The sequence below is a fragment of the Schistocerca nitens genome, chromosome 2 (genome assembly GCF_023898315.1).
Source record: "Schistocerca nitens isolate TAMUIC-IGC-003100 chromosome 2, iqSchNite1.1, whole genome shotgun sequence".
In the NCBI taxonomy this organism is placed as follows: domain Eukaryota; kingdom Metazoa; phylum Arthropoda; class Insecta; order Orthoptera; family Acrididae; genus Schistocerca; species Schistocerca nitens.
This window is the reverse complement of record NC_064615.1, coordinates 1,058,711,482-1,058,738,800: the sequence shown is the minus strand read 5'-3', so window position 1 is coordinate 1,058,738,800 and position 27,319 is coordinate 1,058,711,482. Positions and strand designations below refer to the sequence as shown.

General features: G+C 43.0%; 1 protein-coding gene across 5 annotated transcripts in view; it reads left to right on the top strand.

The window, feature by feature from the left end:
• LOC126237409 (hexamerin-like) overlaps positions 1–24,899 on the top strand; it is a 55,193-nt gene extending 30,294 nt beyond the window's left edge. Inside the window, exons 7-10 of one of the 5 annotated variants that reach the window (XM_049947514.1) lie at positions 17,281–17,454; positions 17,540–17,668; positions 17,774–18,089; positions 24,401–24,899. In XM_049947514.1, the coding sequence (XP_049803471.1) occupies positions 17,281–17,454; positions 17,540–17,668; positions 17,774–18,089; positions 24,401–24,798 (1,017 nt within the window). In that variant the 3' untranslated portion in view covers positions 24,799–24,899. The remainder of the gene's footprint in view (positions 1–17,280; positions 17,455–17,539; positions 17,669–17,773; positions 18,090–24,400) is intronic. The other 4 variants (XM_049947516.1, XM_049947515.1, XM_049947512.1 and 1 more) reach the window with 4 other exon arrangements.
• Positions 24,900–27,319: the final 2,420 nt, after the last annotated feature.

Genomic DNA, 27,319 nt, shown 5'->3' with positions numbered 1-27,319 from the left:
TTAGCACTGGTCAAGCAGACACAATGCGTGAGCAGGCTAGGGGTGTTAAACCTCCTCCAGATGACAGCACCAACGTTATTAATGACGTCGCTTGGGCCAAGGGGCTGTGCTTCCGTTGTGGGGAGTCGGGTCATTTTACCTGTTTGTGCCAATGAAAACCTAAATCGGCACGGAACAGCTGACACCAGACGTTATACAGATGCCTGGTACTTTCTTTCTGCCTAGCACCTGTTATCAGTGTGGGCAGTTTGAATACCCTCCCTTACGCTTGAGCAAGCATCAATCAATCAAGAGCCAGTGTGCAGTCCTCTATACTGTAGAAACATGCTATCTCTGTTGAGTAATGAGGGGCATCTTACAAGGGAACCTCCCCATCGCACACCCCTCAGATTTAGTTATAAGTTGGCACAGGGATAGGCCTTGAAAAACTGAACACAGATCAATCGAGAAAACAGGAAGAAGTTGTGTGGAACCATGAAAAAATAAGCAAAATATACAAACTGAGTAGTCCATGCGCAAGGTATGCAACATCAAGGAGAGTGTCAGCTTACGAACGCCGTGGTCCCGTGGTTAGCGTGAGCAGCTGCGGAACGAGAGGTTCTTGGTTCAAATCTTCTCTCGAGTGAAAAGATTAATTTTTTATTTTCAGATAATTATCAAAGTTCAGTCACTCACACATAATCAACTTCGCTCTCCAAAATTACAGGACATATTCAGATTTGCTTGGACATATACAGGATTTGACGGTCTACGCACGGAAACATTTGAAAACCTTTAAAACATATGTTTTGACAGAGCACAGGGAAAACTGTGCGACTGTGGAACTGTTGCATTCATTTGTTGCAGTTTATGTGACAAACTCTTATGTTTTCAACACTTTTTGGGAGTGATTATCACATCCACAAGAAAACCTAAATCGGGCAAGGTAGAAGAATCTTTTTACTCATTCGCCAAGTGTGCAAGTTAGGTGGGTCGACAATATATTCCTGTCATGTGACGCACATGCCGTCACCAGTGTCGTAAAGAATATATCAGACGTGTGTTCCTGTGGAGGAATCGGTTGACCTATGACCTTGCGATCAAATGTTTTCGGTTCCCATTGGAGAGGCACGTCCTTTCGTCTACTAATCGCACGGTTTTGTTGTGCGGTCGCAAAACACAGACACTAAACTTATTACTGTGAATAGAGACGTCAATGAATGAACGGACAGATCGTAACTTTGCGAAAATAAAGAAAGTAAAATTTTCACTCGAGGAAGGACTCGAACCAAGGACCTCTCGTTCCGGCAGTTGCTCACTCTAACCACGGGACCACGGCGCTCATCAGCTCACATTGTCCTTGATGTTGCCTATCTTGCACATGGACTACTCAGTTTGTATAATTTGCTTATTTTTTCGTAGTTCCACATAACTCCTTCCTGTTTTCTCGATTGATCTGTGTTCAGTTTTTCAAGGCCTATCCATTGTGTCAATTTATAACTAAATTTGAGAGGGGTGCGATGGGGAGGTTCCCTTGTTAGACACCTTATTATTTGAAAGTTTACCAAATTACCGACAGCGGTTGCCAGGTGCCACACTGCAGCAGCTTGCTATAGTGGGTTCATTGTGTACTTATTGTAAGGTAGGTGAATTTTCATGGCCTATTCAAGTCACAGTCATTAAAGGTATGAGTGCTGATTATAATATCCCTTGGCCGTGCTAGCCGGTGAAATCGTGGACCGATCAGTGCATCGGTTTAACGACCTTTCTATTATTATTGGCTTAAAGTTGGTGCGTTTCGCCTGCGTGAGCGAGATAGTTGTTCCTTGACTTAGCGTTGCTCCATCGCGAACGAAGAAAAGTAAGAAAATCGGAATGTGAGAGGACGTGTAAGAAGTGTGTGCAATGAAATAGTCATTGTTAGCAACCATATTGTGTAATTTGTGTTTTTTGAGATTCATAAGAGATATGAAATGTTAATGTGGAGTTTAGTAACGGTCATAATACAGTCTGTTGCATTTGAAAGGTAACTGCTCGTATTTAATTTTGATCAAAGGAGTCTGTGATGAACTATTATGTACTACAAGCTTGTATAGGACTGAGAACATTTGGTGGTCGATGTTTGCTGTAGAATCTGCTTCAATAACATGGTCGAAAGAATAGGAAAGTTTTCTCTGCTAAAACGAGCTATTTCACTCGCAGACAATCATCGAATGATCAAATGCGAATGGCAGTGTTCCAATTCGAAAAGATCGCATAGAAGTTTTCTTTCTCTTACATTTCAAGAATTTTTGCAGGCAACTGTCGGAGTCGGTAGCTGCTTCTACACCACGAGAGTGACTTGTGTCCCTGCACGAAATTACGTACGCTGTGGGGGTCATCAACGCCAATTGGGATATTGTCCTTCACAGAAATACAAACAGAGACACTACACACACCAGTTCAGTAACAACGAGTTTAATATTACTAGCTTAAAACATTAATTTCTTGTTTTGAGCAGTAATATTATATGATTTTCTCCTGGGCTACGTCTTAATTGGTATGACTGATATTACATTATGGGCGAGGGCAGCTTTATTTCGGGTTTGCTCCTTCGATCAGACTCCCCTTCTGTCAGTGTGTTCATAAGTCTTGGGGTCCGTTCGACGGGTGCAGGGCACGGGGAGTTTGATTTGGGGCATCTGTCAGTGGAGGAAGCATAGCAATTTGGAATGTGCCGCAGCAGCTCTGTCATATCCTTTCGACCAAACTGGGAGTGACAAATAAAATCGAATATCCAATTAACAGATCAAGTGCCTTTTTGGGCAGTCGCCCTACTGTCTCGCTACTCTGAAAATGAAGGTGCTGCATTGGGAGGCAGAGAACACGTTGGTCGAAGGGAATACTGGCCATCCATTTCACCCAGAGCTTCATCCATTTTTCTTGTGAAGAAACGTAATGGAGTTAGTCCCATCATAGCTTACCATACTTTGAATAACAACGTCTTTCTGAATTTTGTTCCCTTGTCTGATCGGCACTGTTATTTTACATGGTTTTCGGGGAAAGGTATTTCACTGACTTGGGCCTCAGCCAACCCTGTAATCAAATTCCCCTGGCAGAGGAATCAAAGGCTGTGACAGTGCCCGCATCTCGTGGTCGTGCGGTAGCGTTCTCGCTTCCCACGCCCGGGTTCCCGGGTTCGATTCCCGGCGGGGTCAGGGATTTTCTCTGCCTCGTGATGGCTGGGTGTTGTGTGCTAACCTTAGGTTAGTTAGGTTTAATTAGTTCTAAGTTCTAGGGGACTTATGACCACAGCAGTTGAGTCCCATAGTGCTCAGAGCCATTTGAACCATTTGCTGTGACAGTATTTGTTACAGATTTGAACTTGTAAGAATTAAGTCGAGTCCCATTCGGGTTGTCCACTGGATCATCGGTTACTCGATTCTATTTTTGGTAATATCAAGTTCCAGTTTTTTTACAATCATATGGACGACGTCGTCATTAACAGCAAGACTTTTCCCCAACACCTGGACCACCTTCGTCAGGTGCTATCAAGGTTGGAGAAAGCGGGGCTAGCGGTTGAACCTTCAAAAGTTGACTTAGTATGATCCAAGATTTCCTATTTGGGACTTTTAGCTTCATTTGATGGGGTTCGAGTGGACCATATTTGAACTCGGGCTATTCACAATTGTCGTCCTCCTAGAACTAAAAAGGGAATAGCTCGGTTTGTCATTATGATAAACTTTTTCGTAAGTTCATGCCAAAATTCGCCGAGATGGCAGCCCTTTGAATTTATTGCGTGGAATGGGACAAGAATTCAGGTGGACCGAAAGTCAGCAGGCTGCCTTCGATGCACTGAATAACCTGCTTAGTAATGTCCGTGTATTACCAATCCCCAATTTTGATTTACATTTTATCTTGCAAACCGGTACGTCAGTTACAGGGATAGCAGTCGTGTTGTTGCAGTAACAGGAAGGGGCATGGCGACCCATTTCTAATGTGGCACACGGTTAAACAGCTACTGATACCTATCACTCCATCTCACTTGAGGCGTTCGCTGTTCCAGTTCGGAAATAGTCAGGGAATTTCCACAGTGGGCTGAGAATGAGAAATTTATGGCATTACCTCTCACCACGGACAACGCAGAGGCCGACGACCTTCATTTGACGACCGAGAGCTGCTGGGTTCACCTAGAGTTATCAGAGCTAACAGACAAGCAACAATGTGTGAAGTAACCGGAGGAATCAGTGTGGGACACACGACGAACTTGTCCGTTAGGATAGTGCGGCGAAATGTGTCGTCAGTGGGCTATGGCAGCAAACGACTGTCGCGAGTGCCTTTAGTGACGGCACGATATCGCCTGCAGAGCCTCGCCTGTGCTCATGTTGCACCGGTTGGACCCTAGACGTTTGGAAAACGGCGTTTTGGTAAGGTAAGTCCCGTTTTCAGTTAGTAAGGGCTGATGGTAAGTTTCGAATTTGGCGGAGAACCCACGAAGACATGGATCCAAGTAGTCGACAGGCAATGTGAAAGCTGATGCATCCATAATGGTGTAGGTCACTGTGTTTACATGGACTGGACTGGGTCCTCGCTATGTTAGGCTACTTGGAGACTGTTTGCAACAATCCATGAACTTCATGTTCCCGAACAACGATAGAATTTTTATGGATGACAATGCGCAAATTTTTCGGGACCAAATTTCTTCGAGATTGGTTTGAAGAACCTTGTGGACAATTCCAGCGAATGATTTGACCACCCATATCGGTCGTTATGAATCCCATCAAAAATTGATGGGACATAATCGAGATGTCAGTTCGTGCATAGAACACTCCACTGGAAACACCTTCAAAATTGTGGACGGCTATACAGGCAGCATGGCTCATTATTTCTGAGTCCATAACACATCGAGCCCCCCCATAAACCATGGACCTTGCCGTTGGTGGGGAGGCTTGCGTGCCTCAGCGATACAGATAGCGGTACCGTAGGTGCAACCACAACGGAGGGGTATCTGTTGAGAGGCCAGACAAACGTATGGTTCCTGAAGAGGGGCAGCAGCCTTTTCAGCAGTGGCAGGGGCAACAGTCTGGATGATTGACTGATCTGGCCTTGTAACACTAACCAACACGGCCTTGCTGTGCTGCTACTGCGAACGGCTGAAAGCAAGGGGAAACTACAGCTGTAATTTTTTCCGAGGGCATGCAGCTCTACTGTATGGATACATGATGATGGCGTCCTCTTGGGTAAAATATTCCGGAGGTAAAATAGTCCATCATTCCGATCTCTGGGCGTAGACTACACAGGAGAACGTCGTTATCAGGAGAAAGAAAACTGGCGTTCTACGGATCGGAGCGTGGAATGTCAGATCCCTTAATCGGGCAGGTAGGTCAGAAAATTTAAAAAGGGAAATGGATAGGTTAAAGTTAGATATAGTGGGAATTAGTGAAGTTCGGTGGCAGGAGGAACAAGACTTTTGGTGAGGCGAATACAGGGTTATAAATACAAAGTCAAATAGGGGTAATGCAGGAGTAGCTTTAATAATGAATAAAAAAATAGGAATGCGGGTAAGCTACTACAAACAGCATAGTGGACGCATTATTGTGGCCACGATAGACACGAAGCCCACGCCTACCACAGTAGTACAAGTTTAAATGCCAACTAGCTCTGCAGATGACGAAGAAATTGAAGAAATGTATGATGAAATAAAAGAAATTATTCAGACAGTGAAGGGAGACGAAAATTTAATAGTCATGGGTGACTGGAAATCGGTAGTAAGAAAAGGGAGAGAAAAAAACGTAGTAGGTGAATATGGATTGGGGGTAAGAAATGAAAGAGGAAGCCGCCTGGTAGAATTTTGCACAGAGCACAACTTAATCATAGCTAACACTTGGTTCAAGAATCATAAAAGAAGGTTGTATACATGGAAGAAGCCTGGAGATACTGACAGGTTTCAGACAGATTATATAATGGTAAGTCAGAGATTTAGGAACCAGGTTTTAAATTGTAATACATTTCCAGGGGCAGATGTGGACTCTGACCACAATCTATTGGGTATGGACTGTAGATTAAAACTGAAGAAACTGCAAAAAGGTGGGAATTTAAGGAGATGGGACCTGAATAAACTGACTAAACCAGAGGCTGTACAGAGTTTCAAGGAGAGCATAAGGGAACAATTGACAGGAATGGGGGAAAGAAATACAGTAGAAGAAGAATGGATAGCTTTGAGGGTAAAGTAGTGAAGGCAGCAGAGGATCAAGTAGGTAAAAAGACGAGGGTTAGTAGAAATCCTTGGGTAACAGAAGAAATATTGAATTTAATTGATGAAAGGAGAAAATATAAAAATGCAGCAAATGAAGCAGGCAAAAAGGAATACAAACGTCTCAAAAATGAGATCGACAGGAAGTGCAAAATGGCTAAGCAGGGATGGCTAGAGGACAAATGTAAGGATGTAGAGGCTTATCTCACTAGGTGTAAGATACATACTGCCTACACGAAAATTAAAGAGACCTTTGGAGAAAAGAGAACCACTTGTATGAACATCAAGAACCCAGATGGAAACCCAGTTCTAAGCAAAGAAGGGAAACCAGAAAGGTGGAAGGAGTATATTGAGGGTCTATACAAAGGAGATGTATTTGAGGACAATATTATGGAAAAGGAAGAGGATGTAGATGAAGATGAAATGGGAGATATGAGACTGCGTGAAGAGTTTGACAGAGTACTGAAAGACTTGAGTCGAAACAAGGCCCCTGGAGTAGACAACATTCCATTAGAACTACTGATGGCCTTGGGAGAGCCAGTCGTGACAAAACTCTACCATCTGGTGAGCAAGATGTATGAGACAGGCGAAATACCCTCAGACTTCAAGAAGAATATAATAATTCCAATCCCAAGGAAAGCAGGTGTTGACAGATGTGAAAATTACGGAACTATCAGTTTAATAAGTCACGGCTGCAAAATACAAACGCGAATTCTTTACAGACGAATGGAAAAACTAGTAGAAGCCGACCTCGGGGAAGAGCAATTTGGATTCCGTAGATATATTGAAACACGCGAGCATTACTGACCTTACGACTTATCTTGGAAGCTAGATTAAGGAAAGGCAAACCTACGTTTCTAGCATTTGTAGACTTAGAGAAAGCTTTTGACAATGTTGACTGGAATACTCTCTTTCAGATTCTGAAGGTGGCAGGGGTAAAATACAGGGAACGAAAGGCTATTTACAATTTGTACAGAAACCAAATGACAGTTATAAGAGTTGAGGGGCATGAAAGGGAAGTAGTGGTTGGGAAAGGAGTGAGACAGGGTTGTAGCCTCTCCCCGATGTTATTCAATCTGTATATTGAGCAGGCAGTAAAGGAAACAAAAGAAAAATGCGGAGTAGGTATTAAAATCCGTGGAGAAGAAATTAAAACCTTGACGTTCGCCGATGACATTGTAATTCTGTCAGAGACAGCAAAGGACTTGGAAGAGCAGTTGAACGGAATGGATACCATCTTGAAAGTAGGATGTAAGATGAACATCAACAAAATCAAAACGAGGATAATGGAATTTAGTCGAATTAAGTCGGGAGATGCTGAGGGTATTAGATTAGGAAATGAGACACTTAAAGTAGTAAAAGAGTTTTGCTATTTGGGGAGCAAAATAACTGATGATGGTCGAGGTAGAGAGGATATAAAATGTAGACTGGCAATGGTAAAGAAAGCGTTTCTGAGGAAGAGAAATTTGTTAACTTCGGGTATAGATTTAAGTGTCAGGAAGTCATTTCTGAAAGCATTTGTATGGAGTGTAGCCATGTGTGGAAGTGAAACATGGACGATAGCTAGTTTGGACAAGAAGAGAATAGAAGCTTTTGAAATGTGGTGCTACAGAAGAATGCTGAAGATAAGGTGGGTAGATCACGTAACTAATGAGGGGATATTGAATAGAATTGGGGAGAAGAGAAGTTTGTGGCACTACTTAACTAGAAGAAGGGATCGGTTGGTAGGACATGTTTTGAGGCATCAAGGGATCACAAATTTAGCATTCTAGGGCAGCGTGGGGGGGGGGGGGGGAAATCGTAGAGGGAGACCAAGAGGTGAATACACTAAGCAGATTCAGAAGGATGTAGGTTGCAGTAGGTCCTGGGAGATGAAGAAGCTTGCACAGGATAGAGTAGCATGGATAGCTGCATCAAACCAGTCTCAGGACTGAAGACCACAATAACAACAACAACATATCGAGTTGCTGCATGCTGGGCAAAAGAACGTCCAACACGATATTGGGTGGTATCCCATGAATTTTGTGTCCTCTATGAATGTATCTACACGAATCAGATTTCTCCACAGTCTTGGCTTTAGAAACGACATACATTGCTTCAACCAACGTTGGTTCAAATGGTTCAAATGGCCCTGAGCTCTATGGGACTTAACTACTGAGATCATCAGTCTCCTAGAACTTAGAACTACTTAAACCTATCTAACCTAAGGACATCACACACATCCATGCCCGAGGCAGCATTCGAACCTGCGACCGTAGCGGTCACGCTGTTCCAAACTGACGCGCTTAGAACCGCACGGCCACACCGGCCGGCCAACCAACGTTGGTAAACATTTTGCATCTGGCCTATTACTAAACGCATTTATTCACGATTTCACCAGGTGAACTTACAGAGAAAGTTATGTGCTGAGGTGACACATATTCGGTAGTAAGCATTACATGAAGAGATATGTTTTTTTGTATAAATGATGAAGACTTTTGTCTTATCACGCACGTGGAGTATGTAAACATAGTTCACTCGAGAACAAATCTCCATATTACGAACTATTACACATTCTCAGCCGACCAGTGTGGACGAGCGGTTCTAGGCGCTACAGTCTGGAACCGCGCGACCGCTACGGTCTCAGGTTCGAATCCTGCCCCGGGCATGGATGTGTGTGATGTCCTTAGGTTATTTTCTCTGCCTCGTGATGACTGGGTGTTGTGTGATGTCCTTAGATTAGTTTGGTTTAAGTAGTTCTAAGTTCTAGTCGACTGATGACCATAGATGTTTAGGCCCATAATGCTCAGAGCCATTTTTTTGTCCTTAGTTTAGTTAGGTTTAAGTAGATCTAAATTCTAGGGACTAATGACCTCAGAAGTTAAGTCCCATAGTGCCCGGAGCCATTTGAACCAACACATTGTCACACTTCATGGTGGCTTGTCACCTGGGAATGGGAGAATAGAGAGAAATCAAGATCGCGAATAGATATTGTGCAAGACTTGACGCGGACAAAATGACTGTAGGATGCGGGCATCTGGAAGTGCACAAATTTTAGGGAATCTTACAGTAGAACTACTAAATAAGATTCAAAACTGGCTGATGTGGCAGGTTTATTCCAGAAGTCTACCTTTAAGAGATACATGTGGCACTCAGGAGGCCAAACAGACTGAGGGCCATACTGCTAGTGAGAGAGGGATGGAAGGCACATCTGATGGGGTCATTAGACGGTTGCCAAGAGAGCGTTAGGATGGTCCCGGCTCGCTCACGCCAGCCCACACTGCAGTCCGCACATGGCCAATTGCAGCCCTCTGATAGTGGATGGTATCCTGGAAGTGTACACTCGTGAGCTACGCTTCTCCTAAGCATCACCTCGTCAGCCTCAGTTGCTGTCAAAATGGTATGCACGTGAACAAGATGTGTGTGACCATATCCAGTGGGAACTGATACCAGACCAGCCCATGCCTGGCCACGGCTGTAGAGTAGTACACACTTTGGCCCTTTAAAGACCGAAATTTTGAAAAATTAAATTTCTTCTCATTAAAATACAGCTTTTTCCGCTATGTCAATCCACCACGAACAATACATTTAACATCATTCCATTCGAAAATATTGTTATTTTTTAAATATTGCACACCTGTCAGTGTAAGAAAACAGAAAATAATTGACATACATCTTCTTGTAGAAATGATCGATCTGCTAAGCTGAAATACAGAATCCATTCCAATAGTCTAAATAGCATGTTGTGTAAAATTAACGGTAAATCACAAAATCGAAGTTGCCAGTTACTACCCCTGTGTTAAACATCTAAATCGAAAACGAAAGCTGTGATGTTTTTTGTAGATATCGCACTGTTCTCGTTTTCTGTCCATTGGTGGTAAGCAAATGCGTAAGTCATATCACGATATCGATAGTTGAATATTATTTCTCTACGCAGATCAACACTTGAGATTTTCGTCTAATTCAGTTAAACATCATCGTAATTTACCCTTCGGATAGACTTATCCGTCCCAAAAATGTGTATCTAATCAGTTTGATGTCTGGATTCGTGTTGATTTACCACAGAAACGGAATGCACAGTGTGGTTTCACCATTGCAGGCATCTACCAGCGTCTTTGACCAGCCAGAAACGCAGCAGAAAGACCCGTTGTACTACATAATTGCCAAGCCAGTCTTTTCATTCTTCTGTTTCTCAATATTCTCAGCGCACACGTACGTCAGTTCGTCAGCCAGCATAGGAAGATGTGATATGACACATTCATGTTGTCATTGACAATATCTCCTTTGACAAGCTAGTCACAGACTTCGACAACTTTGACTTCGTAACATCTCCAGCCGTGCAGACGGCGATAAATTTGAATTCGCGGCTCGTTGATTCCGCCTGAAAACCAGGCCTTTCTATTAGCTACTTTTAAAACGAAGAGTAATGAGAATGAATAGGTCGTCCGTGTGTTCCGTGGCCCAAAGTACGATGCGTATGGTCGTGAACAGACTCTGGAAGAGAGGAGGCGGTACTACTCTTTGCTGGAGTAAAGAATGGTGATGGAGTAACGAGTTGTGCTGAGTTCATTAACTACGTATTCAACTCCGCCAAACGTCACATCAAATTGTATAGTGCCTCTTTCTTAATTTGATGGGTCTTACATAGTCTCTTCAAGGCAGTCTGCCTGATGTTCAGGTAGAATTTTATATCATTACGTTGATGAAAAAATAGTTAGTATTTGCTACAGAACATAAAATCTCAGTGATCGGAAATCCATGTAAAACACATACAAAAATATGTAGAGAAATAGGAACTTTAGGATTTAACGCCCCTGCTACATTGTTATTAACAAAGATGTGTGCCATCACACACTAGACATGAACAGGGAATAGAATATATCAATCACCGTCTTTGAAGGAGATATCACCAATTCACAGGAAGTGATTTAGGGATAGTAAACTCAAATCTGTGCAGTCGTACTTGAATTTGGGCGTAGTCTTTTTCGTAATGTGGTTCTTGTCCTCTAGTTCAGTTGTCGATATAATCTAATGAGTGTAATGACTTCTGACATGCAACGCAATGTACACATACTTATATTTATACTTTTGTCTCGCTGTTTGTGATGAAAGGATATATATATATATATATATATATATATATATATATATATATATATATATATATATAAAGGGGCTATCAGAAAGTTTCCAGGGAAATCACGGAAATCTTAAAACAGTATGGCCAGATGCGGGTTCGAATTGAATCGTCGTCCTTCTGAGTGGGTTTGCGTTTGAGGGCGTTGCTGCAGCGCGTAACCAATGTATCGCGTCTCTTTGGGGGGGGGGGGGAGAGGTGTACACTCCTGGAAATGGAAAAAAGAACACATTGACACCGGTGTGTCAGACCCACCATACTTGCTCCGGACACTGCGAGAGGGCTGTACAAGCAATGATCACACGCACGGCACAGCGGACACACCAGGAACCGCGGTGTTGGCCGTCGAATGGCGCTAGCTGCGCAGCATTTGTGCACCGCCGCCGTCAGTGTCAGCCAGTTTGCCGTGGCATACGGAGCTCCATCGCAGTCTTTAACACTGGTAGCATGCCGCGACAGCGTGGACGTGAACCGTATGTGCAGTTGACGGACTTTGAGCGAGAGCGTATAGTGGCCATGCGGGAGGCCGGGTGGATGTACCGCCGAATGGCTCAACACGTGGGGCGTGAGGTCTCCACAGTACATCGATGTTGTCGCCAGTGGTCGGCGGAAGGTGCACGTGCCCGTCGACCTGGGACCGGACCGCAGCGACGCACGGATGCACACCAAGACCGTAGGATCCTACGCAGTGCCGTAGGGGACTGCACCGCCACTTCCCAGCAAATTAGGGACACTGTTGCTCCTGGGGTATCGGCGAGGACCATTCGCAACCGTCTCCATGAAGCTGGGCTACGGTCCCGCACACCGTTAGGCCGTCTTCCGCTCACGCCCCAACATCGTGCAGCCCGCCTCCAGTGGTGTCGCGACAGGCGTGAATGGAGGGACGAATGGAGACGTGTCGTCTTCAGCGATGAGAGTCGCTTCTGCCTTGGTGCCAATGATGGTCGTATGCGTGTTTGGCGCCGTGGAGGTGAGCGCCACAATCAGGACTGCATACGACCGAGGCACACAGGGCCAACACCCGGCATCGTGGTGTGGGGAGCGATCTCCTACACTGGCCGTACACCACTGGTGATCGTCGAGGGGACACTGAATAGTGCACGGTACATCCAAACCGTCATCGAACCCATCTTTCTACCATTCCTAGACCGGCAAGGGAACTTGCTGTTCCAACAGGACAATGCACGTCCGCATGTATCCCGTGCCACCCAACGTGCTCTAGAAGGTGTAAGTCAACTACCCTGGCCAGCAAGATCTCCGGATCTGTCCCCCATTGAGCATGTTTGGGACTGGATGAAGCGTCGTCTCACGCGGTCTGCACGTCCAGCACGAACGCTGGTCCAACTGAGGCGCCAGGTGGAAATGGCATGGCAAGCCGTTCCACAGGACTACATCCAGCATCTCTACGATCGTCTCCATGGGAGAATAGCAGCCTGCATTGCTGCGAAAGGTGGATATACACTGTACTAGTGCCGACATTGTGCATGCTCTGTTGCCTGTGTCTATGTGCCTGTGGTTCTGTCAGTGTGATCATGTGATGTATCTGACCCCAGGAATGTGTCAATAAAGTTTCCCCTTCCTGGGACAATGAATTCACGGTGTTCTTATTTCAATTTCCAGGAGTGTATATGCACCGACACGTAGGCGAGGGGTTACTGTGGCGTTCGTGTCTTTCCGACGTGAGTCTGGTGAATGCAGAAACGTGAACTATGGCGATCCTATTACCAAATGCGTCCAAACAGGATCAACGTGTTGTTATTCTTTTCTTGGTTTCCGAAGGACGAACGGCAATAGACATCGATCGGAGGATGAAGAACTTGTTTGATGGAGTCTGTCTAAAACCATCTTAGTGAAGGAATGGTATGACAAAAGGCGCTGTTGCTTCCTGATAACGCACGTCCCCATATTGAAATGTTCGAAACGTGGAAGTTACGCCAACTTTAATGGGAGACACTTGAGTACCCACCTATATTCCTGATTTTTCCCCCTGCGATTGTCAGTCTCCGGTCCCTTAGAAAAGGCCATTAGGATCGACGATTCCTGTAACTCGACGATGAGCAATAAAGCAGTTACTGACTTCATCACGCAGCCGGACACAGTGTTAAAATAGGTATCTTCAAGCTGGTGCGACGATGGGATGATTGCCTCGGGGCTCACGTCGGTTTTGCCTGACACGTGTACCATTTCTGCACGGTGCGGCCTCCGAACGGAAACTTTTTGATCTCTCCTTACATAACGACTGACAGCAACCACACAAGACGCTCAAACACAACCATTCCAAAACGTATCTGTTATCATGGAGAGCCGAATCAATTTGATCGAATATTAATTATTCCCTCTTGAGCGATGACCACCCATTTTATTATATTGGCTTTGTCTACTATGATACTACTTAACTGAGATGCTTGTGCTCTGTTTCACACAGGTAACTTGTAATACAAAAACCTAAATTTATCAGACATAGTATTTCTTATCTCTCATAACCAATATTAGGCGTCACATCTCGAATTTCGGTCGTAAGGGTCACATGTAGTATATTTCATGTTTATACAATTAGGTAAAATACAATAACCACTTTGGATTCAGTCACTTTGTTGAAGGAAGGTAAAAGAACAACTTTTTGAAACCAAGTAGCGTCATAAATATGACTGTATTAAAACTTCAAAATTGTATGGTGTAGTCGCAAAATCTTCTATGAACTAAGCCAACCAGGCAATATGAAGAACTATTACAGATTTTTCGCAGTATAAAACTGACGTCTAGTATCGATTTAACTTCGGGCTTTTGGTAAATACCGTTGGTTAAAAGGAGTAGGCGAAACACTATTTTCCTATAGGACTTTGACACCTTCTACAAGGTAAGGAAACCGTTACAAATACTTAAAAACACAGTATAGAGTTTCAAATGGAAATGTTTGTGCTATCAGCCTGGTCATGTGTGATACCTACAAACTTTTCACTTGTCAATGTGACTAAATCTATTTAGATCGTTATTTAATTAGTAAGAAACTGAGTCTGATTGTATCAAGAGTTCCTTGTCAAATTCTCCAGTTCGCCACGATTTACATTGTGTAGATATAGGATGGCACAGGGGAACGCCAACAAGTAAGACACAGGAAAAAACACAATTAAAAAGGTTTGTGTTCATGAACGCCATACACAGTTGTGGATGACACTTGATTTTCTCTTTGGGAGACATAGGGAAGCAGTGTTTCATTTGGAACTACAACACCTTTCGAAGCCAGTACACCCTTAGCACTCCATGAGCTTCCATTATCGATGAATTCTTGTTCAGCTAATGAAGTCTTACCTTGTTCAAGACGGCCGTTTGGGCGAAAGAACACCTGAACCAAGGGCTGTTTGTCTACTCATACACTGTTGCTGTACTGCATCGCGAGGATACCAAGTACGTCACGCTGCCAGCTCCTTATGAGATCTACCCGCAGCTCTTTGTCAACGCAGACGTCATCCAAAAGGCGTATGACGCTCGCCTGCAAGGTAAGCATCAATACATCGAAGGCAATATTTAACTATTCCAGTCATCAGTAAAAGGCTACTGGAGACATGTGTCTCTGATGTCAAAAGACTCAGAAAATAACCTTCAAGCAAACCAAAACTTCCAGAATGAGATTTTCACTCTGCAGCGGAGTGTGCGCTGATATGAAACTTCCTGGAAGATTAAAACTGTGTGTCGAACCGAGACTTTTGCCTTTCGCGGGCTGGCTTTGGCTCAGCCGTGATGTCTCCGCAATATCCTTTCTTTCAGGAGTGCTAGTTCTGCAAGGTTCGCAGGAGAGCTTCTGTGAAGTCTGGAAGGTAGGAGACGAGGTACTGGCAGAAGTGAGGCTTTGAGGACGGGGCCTGAGACGTGCTTAGGTAGCTCAATTGGTAGGGCAGTTCTCCGCGAAAGGAAAAGGTCCCGACTTCGAGTATTGGTGCGGCACACAGTTTTAATCTGCCAGGAAGTTTCAAACCAAAGCTTATTTGACATTGGTTAGCAAGTATAATTACATTTTCCTTGGGACATTTGAGTCTCTTTTTTTAGCAACGATAACGATAGATGCTGACGAAATGAATTAAAAATAGTGTTTCAGCTGGGACTTGAACCTAGGTCTCTTTGCTTACTAGGTAGGTGTAATGGCTAACACACCTGCCTAGTAACGAAGGAGACCCGGGTTCAAATCACGGCCGTGGCACAAATTTTAATTCATTTCTTCAGTTTCTATCGTTATAGTAATTAGCAAGTAGCCATATTTACATATACACCTGTGTTGTACTAATATAAAATGAATTACTCAACATCACGCTTAATGATACCCATGATCCCTGGAACACGATACTATGTAACTACCACAGCGTCTTTTTCTCTCCTGTAGATGTGGAGAGCTCCAGGAAGGAGCCTTACATCTTCTACGCCAACTACAGTGGCTTCCCCGTCGCCAGCAACCCTGAGGAGCTCGTGTCGTACTTTACCGAGGACGTCGGTCTAAACTCCTTCTTCGCCTACCTCCACTACAAGAGCCCGTTCTGGCTGAACCCGAGCAACTACAGCATCCCCGTGTTCAAGCACCGAGGCGCCGGCTTCTTCTTCCTCCTGCAGCAGCTGCTGGCCCGCTACTACCTGGAGAGGCTGTCCAACAACCTGCCCGACGTCAAGCCCATCGACTACACCCGCCCCGTGCAGGTAACGGGACCGTGGCAACAGCGAGACTGTACCTCACTACTGTACCGTCGCCAGGGCAAAGAAATGAATTTAACTTTAATTTTCAGGCTGGATACTACCCTGAGCTGAAACTGCAGAACGGAATTGAGGCTCCGGTACGCCCTGAAGGTGTGTACCCCTACAACGTCGACTCTCTGTACGTGGAGCGCATCCAGAACTACTAGAGGAGGATGAGGGACGCTATTGACTTTGGCTACGTATACGGCGTAAGTACCACTCTATTTTTATTTTTGTGTCCAAAAACTGGTTCAATTGCTGCTCCACTCGCCAGTCTATCCTCTTCTTCTCTGCACTGCTACAGTCACTTACATTTATACTTTTTCCTCCCTTGGTGTCTCGTTAGAGTTTCTACCTTCCTCACTTCCCTTCTGTGCATAACTGACGCTCCTGTATGATTCTGGACGTATCCCTTTTTTGGTCAAGCTGGTCCATATATTTTTTTTTCCAAATGCAGTTTAGTATGTTATCATTAGTATCTTATCTAATTTTCAACACTCTTCTGTGGGACCATACTTCAAATGCCTGTGTCTATTGTTTACCTTTCACTTTTCACTCTCATAGAACGCTATACCACAGACAAATACATTCAGGAAAAAATTCTTAACACTTAAATCCTTATCACATGTTAACCAGTTCTTCTTTTTTACGAACTCTGTTGGAAGTCTGAATTTCATATCCTGTTTACTTCATACCATAGTCATTTATTTTCCTTTTCAACTTGGAAAAGTCATCTATTACTTCTCGTGTCTCATTTTAATTTAGTAGATGTTCATCTTGTAGCCTCTTTTCACAACACAATCCTGTCTATTCAACAACTCCTCCAAGTTCGTTGCCATCTCTCACTCAATTACAAAGTCATCGGTTAGCCTCAAACTTTTTTATTTCTCGTCCATTATCTGCACTTCTCTTTTCTAATTTCTCCTTGTTTTACTTTTCTGCTTCTCGACATAAAGATTGAATAACAGTATGGATAGGCTACAATCCCTTCTCACTCCCTTCGCAGTCGCTACTTCCCTTTCGTGTCATTCCACTCTTAAAACTGTGGTGTGGTCTCTGTTCAAGTTGCTATCTATATTTAATCTCTCGTACCGGAACGATATGAAAGAATGTAATGCAGTGAACGTTGTCAAAATTTTCGCCAAATCTACAAATGCTCTAAAAATCACTCTTTACATTTCTCTATTACCTCTCTTCGATACACGTCTGACACAACTGTACATGTATACTTAAGTGTTCACAGCATGATTTAGAGAAATTCAACCTGAGGGAGAAAGATGTGACCGACATCATTGGAAACATTATAGAGGGCAATGCTGAATCTGTCAACTACGAGTTCTACGGCTCTATCTACAGGTACATCATCTCTCTCTTCGGCCACATCGCTGATCCGTTCCACAAATACGGCGTAAGTATATCTAATCAGTTAGATGTCTGGCTTGTCGCTGATTTACCAAAGAAACGGAATGCACAGCTTGGTTTCACCATTGCAGACACCCGCCAGCGTACTCGAACAGCCAGAGACACAGCTGAGAGACCCGCTGTACTACAGAATTGCCAAGCGAATCCTTTCATTCTTCTACCAGTACAAGAACAAACTGCAACCTTACACCAGGAACGAGGTAAGTAGAGATATTTTTCGCTCATCGTAGCCCACACATACGTCGTTTTCTCAACCATCAAAGGAAGATCAATTGTAACACATTTAATACGTTTTTTTTTTTCAGCTGGAACTGCCAGGTGTTTCCATTGAGAGCATCTCCTTCGACAAGCTTGTCACTTACTTTGACAACTTTGACATCGAGTTAAACAACGCCCTGTCATTCTCCGAGCCCGAAGAAGGCGACAAATTCAAGTTTGTGGCTCGCCAGTACCGCCTGAACCACAAGCCTTTCTACTACCAGCTTAAGGTGAAGAGCGACAAGGAGATCGACTCTGTGGTGCGAGTTTTCATTGGTCCCAAGTACGACGCGTATGGCCGTGAACTGACACTGGAGGAGAGAAGGCCGTACTACTTCTTGCTGGACGAGTTCAACCAGAAACGTGAGTAACTAGTCGTGTTGCATTCCTTAACTACTTTTTCTACTCCGGATAAGTATTTATACACACATGGACACAATACTGGGAAGCATGAATATCAGATCAAATTTCGCGCTGAATTATAATCGACTGGACAAAATGGTTCCAAAGGTCTTCTAGACTCTCTGCAAACCTTCAGATTATCAGATTAAAACATAAATAACTACGCCAATGGAAAACGGCATTAACTACAACTCATTCAATCTGAATGATCGGACGTAGACGCTAAAACCACATAACAGAAGAAGAGAATTAGGAAGTGTAGATTTTAACGTCCCTAGTACATTGAGGTTAAAACAAGTGGGTGCTTGCTCATACTTGATAAAGATGGGAAATAGGAAAATGCTGTGACACTTGAGGGCGTACTCCTGACATCATAGCAAGCGATTTCAGGGTCCCGTGAAAACTGAAATCATGGTGGTCTCACAGGAATTCCGGTATCCATCAACATACATACAATGCAAATATTTTCACCAAAGTCTCATAGAATTTTCCAGAACTCGGTGAATTGAATTACCTAGCGTGAATTGTTTTTTTATCGCAGTAGAAAACGTTACATGTTTTTGGTCTGTTTCCTTTTTGTGCTATAGTTTAGTTGTCGGTATAATATAATGTGTATAACAAGAGTTTAACTTTTGATATGGTGCGCAAACTAGGTACGTCCGCTTCCCAATACTGAGATTTTTGGTATGGTATTTAGTCTCGCTGTTATGTGTTGCAAGCGTATACACATAAACAGTATTAACTAAACATACGAGTTACTGAAATATTATATTTCTGTGGAATATCAGTACCATCCAGACCAGAATCAACTTAACGGATATCAATCATTAGTTCTGAACCGACGATCTCCCATTTGAATACTTTCGCTTCCTCTATGAGAAATGTCAGCCCTACTTTGATAGTATTTCGTTATGATGCATGTAAGTGTTTATACAGTGACAGAAATTCACCAGGTATTGTATTAATTCTAATGAAATTCCTGCAACATTAGAACTGTGTGCCAGCCTAGGACTCGAACCCGACACTTTTGGCTTTCATGAAGAAGAGTTCTACCAACTAAGATACCCAAGCACGACTCCCAACCCGTTCTCAAACTTCACAGAAGTTGTGTGCTGCGTAACTTGTAAGACTAACACACCTGGATTTTGAGTCAGCAGAATTGATAATAATAATAATCTCGATGCTATTGCTTGGGCAATAAAATATTTAATTGATGATTAATTAATTTATTTTCATTTTTTTTAATTTATTGTTAAAAGTGGAATGAATGAAAGTAATTTGATGTCTAGTCCTATTCATACCTCAAATCAGGAATCTGATGAAGTCGACAGGATCGTTCTCATAGAAGATGTTGCAGAGACGTGGGTTAGCTATAGCCTGGTGAATATTTTTAAAATGCATTTTTTACTGCGCTGCAAAGCATCAATAGCGTTTTAAGGAGTACTCTGAAATCAATAAAATACACCGATGAGCCAAAATATTATGATCACTTGTTTTATAGCGTCTCGTTCCATTTTTCAAATACAGCAGAACAGAAATTTTGCTTGGCATGGATTCTACAAGTTCTTCGGAGGATTACAGAAGTGCGTGGCACCAAATGTCTACGCTAAACTCAAGCAATTCCAGCCAATCACGTGACGGTGGTTAAAGGGCACGCAGCTGGCGCCTGACACGTGTTCCAATGGGTACAGATCTGGCTCATTTTCCGGCAGAGTCATCAATGTGAGTTCACTATAATGCCCGTCAAACCACTGTAGCACGATTCTCACCTTGTAACTCGGACAGTTATCCTGCTGGAAGATGCCAGGAGACTTCTGTCATGAAGCGATGCAAAGTGGTCCACTATAAAGTTCACGTAGTTGACTGCTGTCACTAAGCCTTCGATTACCACCACCACAGATCCCATGGAAGTCCAAATCAATGTACCCCATAGCATAATTCTGCCCTCTCCAGCTTGCACCTGTGGCGCAGTGCATGTTTCGTGCAGCCATTCGGCTGGATGACTGCGTGTAGTGACCCAACTACAGAAAAATGCGGTTCATTCTACAGGCGACACTTTTCTGTCGATCCACGGTGAAAACTCAGTATGCTGTGCTCACTGCAATCATAACTGACAATGTCGTTGGATCAACATAGGAACACGTAGGGGTCGTGTGATTTGGCCTTTGAACGAAGTGTACCGAAACACTTGTGCCTGCACCAGCATTGTACTCTGTCGTCAGACCTGCTGCAGATCGCTGCCTATCCTGGATTACACACTGGGGGATCCTCCAGCCTTGTTATGAGACGTGGACGTGTAGTACCATACGGCCTGCGCATTGTTGCACCAACTTTCTATTGGTGGTCACGGCAGTAGCACGCCAACAGACGAACAGATTCTCCATTCCAGAGGTTCTCGTTACTAGCGGCAAAACCACAATAGTATGCCCTTTGTCGAAACTGCTTATCTCAGTGGATATCCGCATTTGCGGCCCGTTTCTTCGCTGTCCATTTATGTCTCTTCCGCATACATCCTATCCTTACCGCGTCAAGTGCCAGCAGGACCTCCTGGAGACGTTCAACCTCGACATTGGTAATTGTCAAAACGTTCTGGCTCATCACTGTTCACATATATTACGATGACGACAGGCACTTTCATTAAATAATAACTGTGACGCTTTTTCAAAACTTCCAAAATAAGTTTATCTTGTTTATTACTGTTGTCAGTGTTCAAAATTGCTTATACCTACTAAGGACCATACGAAATAACTTATGTCATATCATTATTTCCCTATATTTCTTTTCTTTCTTTTGTCGATACTACATTTGTCTTTTTCTTTGGTTCCTCCTGGAAGCTCTTGAAACTTTTCATTTTTGCTCTGAACTTTTCTCTCCTTCTGAACCATTACTGAGTGAAGCGGTATCTCTTAGGACTGTTAGAACTTCTTTAACCCATGTCATTGATGTTTTCCGTTTTCTATGAGAAATGTTTATAAAATTCTTTTTGTTACCTTTTCCTTATTACTTCCAGTTTTCTTATCGCATTCTTTGGTTATTTTTCCTTCCTTCTATTGTTTCACCTAATTGTTTAACTATGTGCAAGAGAAAGGCATTCTGAAGCATATAGTCAGTCTAGCTTACTGACAGTGTTGTAGTGCTGTAGTTTTCCATTTATTTCTTGTTACACAGATGTTTTGTTAGTTGAAAAGCCACCTCCATTTTCTCTGTGTCGCCTGGCCACCAAGAGCTGTTGCAGGATGATTGATTCACAGATTCAGTTATATGTGTCCTTCCGTCTACTAGCGATTTTACGGCTATGACGAGTGGGGCCTGAAGATGGAATCAATGTAATGCCGAAACTGGTAGCACATAGAAGTTCATAAAATAAAATAAACTTCTACAAATCATACGGATGTTGGTAAATTATTGCATCAAGAAGTTCATGCCAGCCGTCGTCCCACTATCTACAAGTGATCAACGAAAACTCCATTTTACTTGTTCTTGCTATGTTAGCTTCTCTGTTCAAAGCATTTTGCTCTATTGTTTCACCCAAATATTTAAATTTTGTAGTCTTTTTTTTACTCTTCCATATTCAGTTTGCGTGTGCTTCGATGCTTTTTTAATATCTGTCACACACACTGTATTTTTCAAAAGGTATAGATAGGCTTGCTTTAGCACACTTCTCTTTTACGACCTTCATTGTTGCATCTTCTAAAGACTCAGCTGAGATGTTATGATCGTCTGCAATAGCCAATCAATACTCAGATTATTACCTCTTCCCCCAGCAGTGAGTCTCTTAGCTCCTTCTTTTTCTGTTCTTCCTCCTTTCACTGATTGACCTTTCTGGTACACAGCTGAACAGCAGCGGGGATTATCCATCTCCTTGTATCACTCCAGGTTTGATATAAAAAGACTTACGTTTTATCTAAAAATTTAATTTTGCATTTTTATTTGTTAGTGTGTCTTTTATGATTTGTAGTTAGCTCCAAGCTCGCTTTTAGTGTTGAATAATGTTTCCCTGTCAATCGAACTCTATGCTTTCATAGTCTACAAATGTTACATACATGATTTTGGTTCTAATCCCTCCATACTTGATTATAAATTTTAGATTTACATATTGTTCCACAGAGGATCGTCTTTTTCTAAACCCTTGTTGGTACATTCCTAATTTCTTGTCCAGTTGGCTTTCCAGCCTGTTTTGTAACACAATAACTTTTTAAGTCACTGGTAGGAAACAAATTCCTTTGCAGCGTTGACATCAGTTTTATATCTTTTTTGTGGACTGAGTGTATTAATGTTTAGCTTCTTGACTGTTCTAGCACCTGCCATTTTCCACATTGCAGTAATTACTGAATCTTTCCCAGCGGCCTTATCATTCTTCAAATCTTTATTGATATTTTGGATTTCAACCATGCTAGGGGGAATGTGTCTGTGTTAGTGTATCCTGGATTTGTTCTCGAAAGTTTGCTCTTGGTTCCTCACAGTTTCACAACTTCTTGAAATAAGCTACTAATATTTCAGTTTTCTTGTTTGTATAGGGCTAATTTTCCATCTTCATTTTTGAAGAACTAATTAGGTGGTTAGTAAGTTTGGAGGCTTTGTTAAAAGATTTATAGAAGTTTCTGCCACTGTTGCTGACGAAATATTCCTCATTTAATGACATTTTATGTAACATTATGATTATTACTGTTATCATTATATAAATGTTGACACAATACATATATACAGGATTATTTATAAGTGCCTTCCCGGTTTCTAAAGACAATAGTGCAAAAACTATTAGACTGAGAGATAATAGAAGCCAATAGATAGAGAATCTCTCCAAATTTATACTTAAAATTACAATGGCCCAAAAGCGGCACATGTGACAAAGCAAACCTCAGTACATGCATGCGAGATGCATAAGAGTGCTAACGTAGCAGCGACCATTGACTCTCTGCAGGTGCACACTAATCCCATGAAACAGTATGGACGGGATGATATGTCCACATCTTCTAACGCGTCTGTCTCATAGTAGTGCATTTTGCAACTGCACCATGTCATTTAACACGAATCGAAAAAACTTGGAGAGGTACTCTATCCACTTATTATGTCACGTCTTACTGTTATGTCGTTTAGTTTCCGTGCAGTCGTCTCTGCATCCCTAGAGGTACAGCTGAATAATGATGTACTTCTACTTTTATAGTATCGAACAACTGAAGTCAACACTCGAATATTTTTTCACTTGCTATTGTGGAAATAACGACCAGAAACATAGGGATAGAATACTCTTTTAAAACAAGCAGGGGTATTTATGACTCTAACGATATAGCTAAGCACCTTCATATCTACGAGGGTAATCCCAATAGTAAGGTCTCCTATTTTTTATAAGTACATAGACCTGTTTATTTCTACAATGGTTTTCATCAGTTTACAGCTTGAACACTTAGCTGTTTTTCGACATAATCTCCATTTCTGTCGATGCATTGTTGTAGGCGCTGTGGCAGTTTTAGTATGCCCACCTCATACCAGCTCGCCGCCATGCTGGGAAGCAGGATGTCGCCACTGCTTGGTCTCAGGTGTGAAGTGGTATGCCCAGGTATCGTCGCCCCAGACAGTTAAGTCCAGAAAGTAGTCCTGTTCGGCTGCAAGGCGGTGAAGAAATGCGCGGGAAGCATCAACTCGTTCCCGCATTTGGTCCTCAGTCAGCATACGTGGCATCCAATTCCGTTAAAATTCGGTGAGCGGTCTTCTGGAAACCTGAGGAACCAACGTGCAGAGATCATCCAGGGTGATCCGCCATTTTTACGCATGCTTTGCTCAACCTTCAACACTGTCTCCTCATAAATTGACAGTCTCCCGCTCCTTTGTTCGTCGTGAATTTCGGTCCGACCAGCTGCAAACTCTCTACACCACTTACGAACATTTTTGACATCCATGCACGACTCACCATACACTTCCGTCAATTGGCGATGGATTTCAATCGGCACAGTGCCTCTTGCGTTCAAAAACCGAATAACTGCGCGCAATTCGCACTTGGCGGTAACATCCAAACGGGAGCTCCATTCTCAACGGCTGCCAAGCCAAGACTGAGAGCCTCAGCGCGGCGTGCTCATGTTCACACACAGCGCGTGAAACACTCTTCATAACAGTGTGACCAACTGTCACACAAACAGAGTTCTGTACTTATAAAAAAAATAGGAGACCTTACTTTTGGGATTACCCTCGTATGTTCTACCAACTTCTAAGCCATAGTTGTATTCTGGAATAAATTTCTGACTTGACAAAACTAATATGGATGCTTAACTTTCCAGTGGCCGCTGGTGAGAACGAAATCAGGCGCAGCTCCAAGGAGTTCCCGCTGTTCGCCAAGGAGGCTCCACGCCACTCGGACCTGTACTACTCCACCGTGAGCGCCATCAAGGGCGAGAACAAATTCTTCCTGGACGAGTTCCGCTCGCACTTCGTCTTCCCGCAGCGGCTGGCGCTGCCCCGCGGGACCCGTAGTGGACTGCCGCTCAGCGTCTTCGCCATCGTCACCCCCGCCGTGCAGGGCTCCGAACACCCCTTCCTGCCCTTCGGCGACAACCAGGCCGGCGGGTTCCCGTTCGACAGGCGAGTCGTCGCGTACGAGTTCGACGTACCCAACGTCTTCTCCTCCGAGACGTTCGTCGTGCACCGCCGCCTGGAGGACATCAAGAGTACTGTCTGAATGGCCACCACTTTCATCACCTTGACAGCACTGCTTGTGGAAATTCATCTTCACTTTCATGTGTCCTCACTCACAAGAAAAGTAAACCATTAGTGCTTTAATCGTTTGGCATCATTTATTCTGCTTCTCATCTCATCTTCACCTGATGAACTCCCGAACACTGAAACTTATCCAAAAGCACCATTACCCATACTCTGCAACCGATAACGTCGCCTTGGCCACTTACAGTATCACGTCAGCAGCCATACTGTGCAATTGTAGCTATTTCAAGTGAAAGAATATTATTAAAATTTTATATAAAAAATTCTCAAATTTTTGAGGATGTGCGTTTGGAAAACAGCGTTGTGTGGTAGTGAAACATGGACTGTGGGAAAACCGGAACAGAAGAGAAGCGAAGCATTTGAGATGTGGTGCTACAGACGAATGTTGCAAATTAGGTGGACTGATAAGGTGAGATATGAGGAGGTACCGTGAAGAATCAGAGAGGAAAGGAATATGAAAATACTCTGTAGGAGTAGGGACAGAATGATAGGATATTTGTTAAGGCATGAAGGAATGACTTCCATGATACTATATGGAGCTGGTGAGGGCAAAACCTGTAGAGGAAGACAGAGATTAGTGAAATACATCCAGCATATAATTGAGGACGTAGGTTGCAAGTGGTACTCTGAGATGAAGAGGTTGGCACAGTGGAGGAATTCGCGGTGGGTCGCATCAAACCAGTCAGAAGAGTGATGACTAAAAAAAAAAAAAATGAGAAACTAGATTTGTACTATTGTTCGAAGCTGTGATTTTTCCAGAAATTGCATTATATTTCTTTTTTTTCAATACGAAGCCATTCGTCAGCAGCATAATGGTGGGATCATAATTTCACACAGTATTGTTTTGTTATATGGCATGACTGAACCTCGTAAGATGACAGATTAATCTGACCGCATTGCTTAATGCAATAATAATAAAATATTTTAATCGGGCAGCTGACAATTGATTTTATTTTTATAGAGATAAAAAACCTACGTCTTTATCTACATAACTACTCCACTTTCACACTGTTCCCCTACCTTTCCATTCTCGGATATCATGTGGGAGAAACAAACTCCTAAATCTTACCATTCGAACTCTGGTTGTTCTTATTTTATTGTGTGATCATTTCTTGCTACATAATATTTTTTTTTTATATTCGGAGGAGATATTTACTCAGGATGTCGCCTCAGAATGCGAAACGCATTTGTTTTGAAAACTGCCACCCCAGTTCTCGTATCATATCAGTGACACTCTTCCACCTAGTTTGCAAGAATAAAAGAAGTAGCTGCCGTCTTCGAAACTCTTGGATCCACTCTGTCACTCCCATCTGATACAGCTACCACTTCACTGAGCAATATTGCAAAAGAAGATGGACAAGCATAGTGTCTTTAGAAGACCTGTTAAATCTTCTACATGTTCTTCTAAGAAAACTAAGTCTTCGTTTCACTGTGCCCATTACATTTTCTGCAGTCCGTAGATATTTTACTGAATAAGCAACCCTTAAATATGTGTAATACATCACGTAACCGAAATTTGCGGTAAGGACTATGGGACCAAACTATTGAGGCCATCGGTCCCTAGGCTTACACTTACTACTTAATCTAATCTAAACTAACTTACGTTAAGGACAATACACACACACACGCCCGTGGGAGGACTAGAATCTCTGACGGGGTGAGCCGCGCGAACCGTGACAAATCGTCACAGACCACGCCGGTACCCCGCGTGGCACTTATGTTGAAGACCTCGCATATTTTATTGTTAGGATTTAGTTGCTACCATAGAGGCGTCACGTGTAAAAACTCATCCAGAAATTCCATTTGATCTTGTAATGACTTTACTACCGCAAACGACAACGAAATCTGCAAACAGTTTAAGGGGTCTGGTAAGATTTCTTCCTAAATTGTTTATATAGATTAAGAAAACAGAGTGCCCGTAACACTTCCTTGGGGAAACACAGACTCATCATTTGTTTCAGTGCATCTTAGATATCACAAATATCAGACGGCTGCCGAAGAAACGTTTAAAGGAAATAAAATTCATACTAACGTGCTACGGTTACAAGTTCTTTTGATTCTTGGTTTCCCCAGCGTAATCAGTATTCCAGGATGTTTCGATTTTGCAGCAAAATAACGTCGAACGCTTACCACGACATTTCGGCTGACAACTATTCAGCCATCTTCAGGTGAGTTTTACACCAGAGGAAAATCTGGGAATGGCTGACCTATTACTAGCCGAAATATGATGGCATCAAAAGGAAGAACTTCTATTCAGAAGATGTTTGTAAGATATTGATAACAATTAAGCTATATACAAAGCTGATTTCAATAAAAGCTATCCGCTTCACCACTGCGATATTTTGTTCTGGGTGATTACGTTCTTTGATTTTCATGTGAGTTTTTGGTACAATACCAGTGCCCAAACTATTTCATGGAATGCGACAGTTCTTTCAAGTGCCTCTTCAAGAGTCGTGAGATGATTCAGACAAAGACATAAA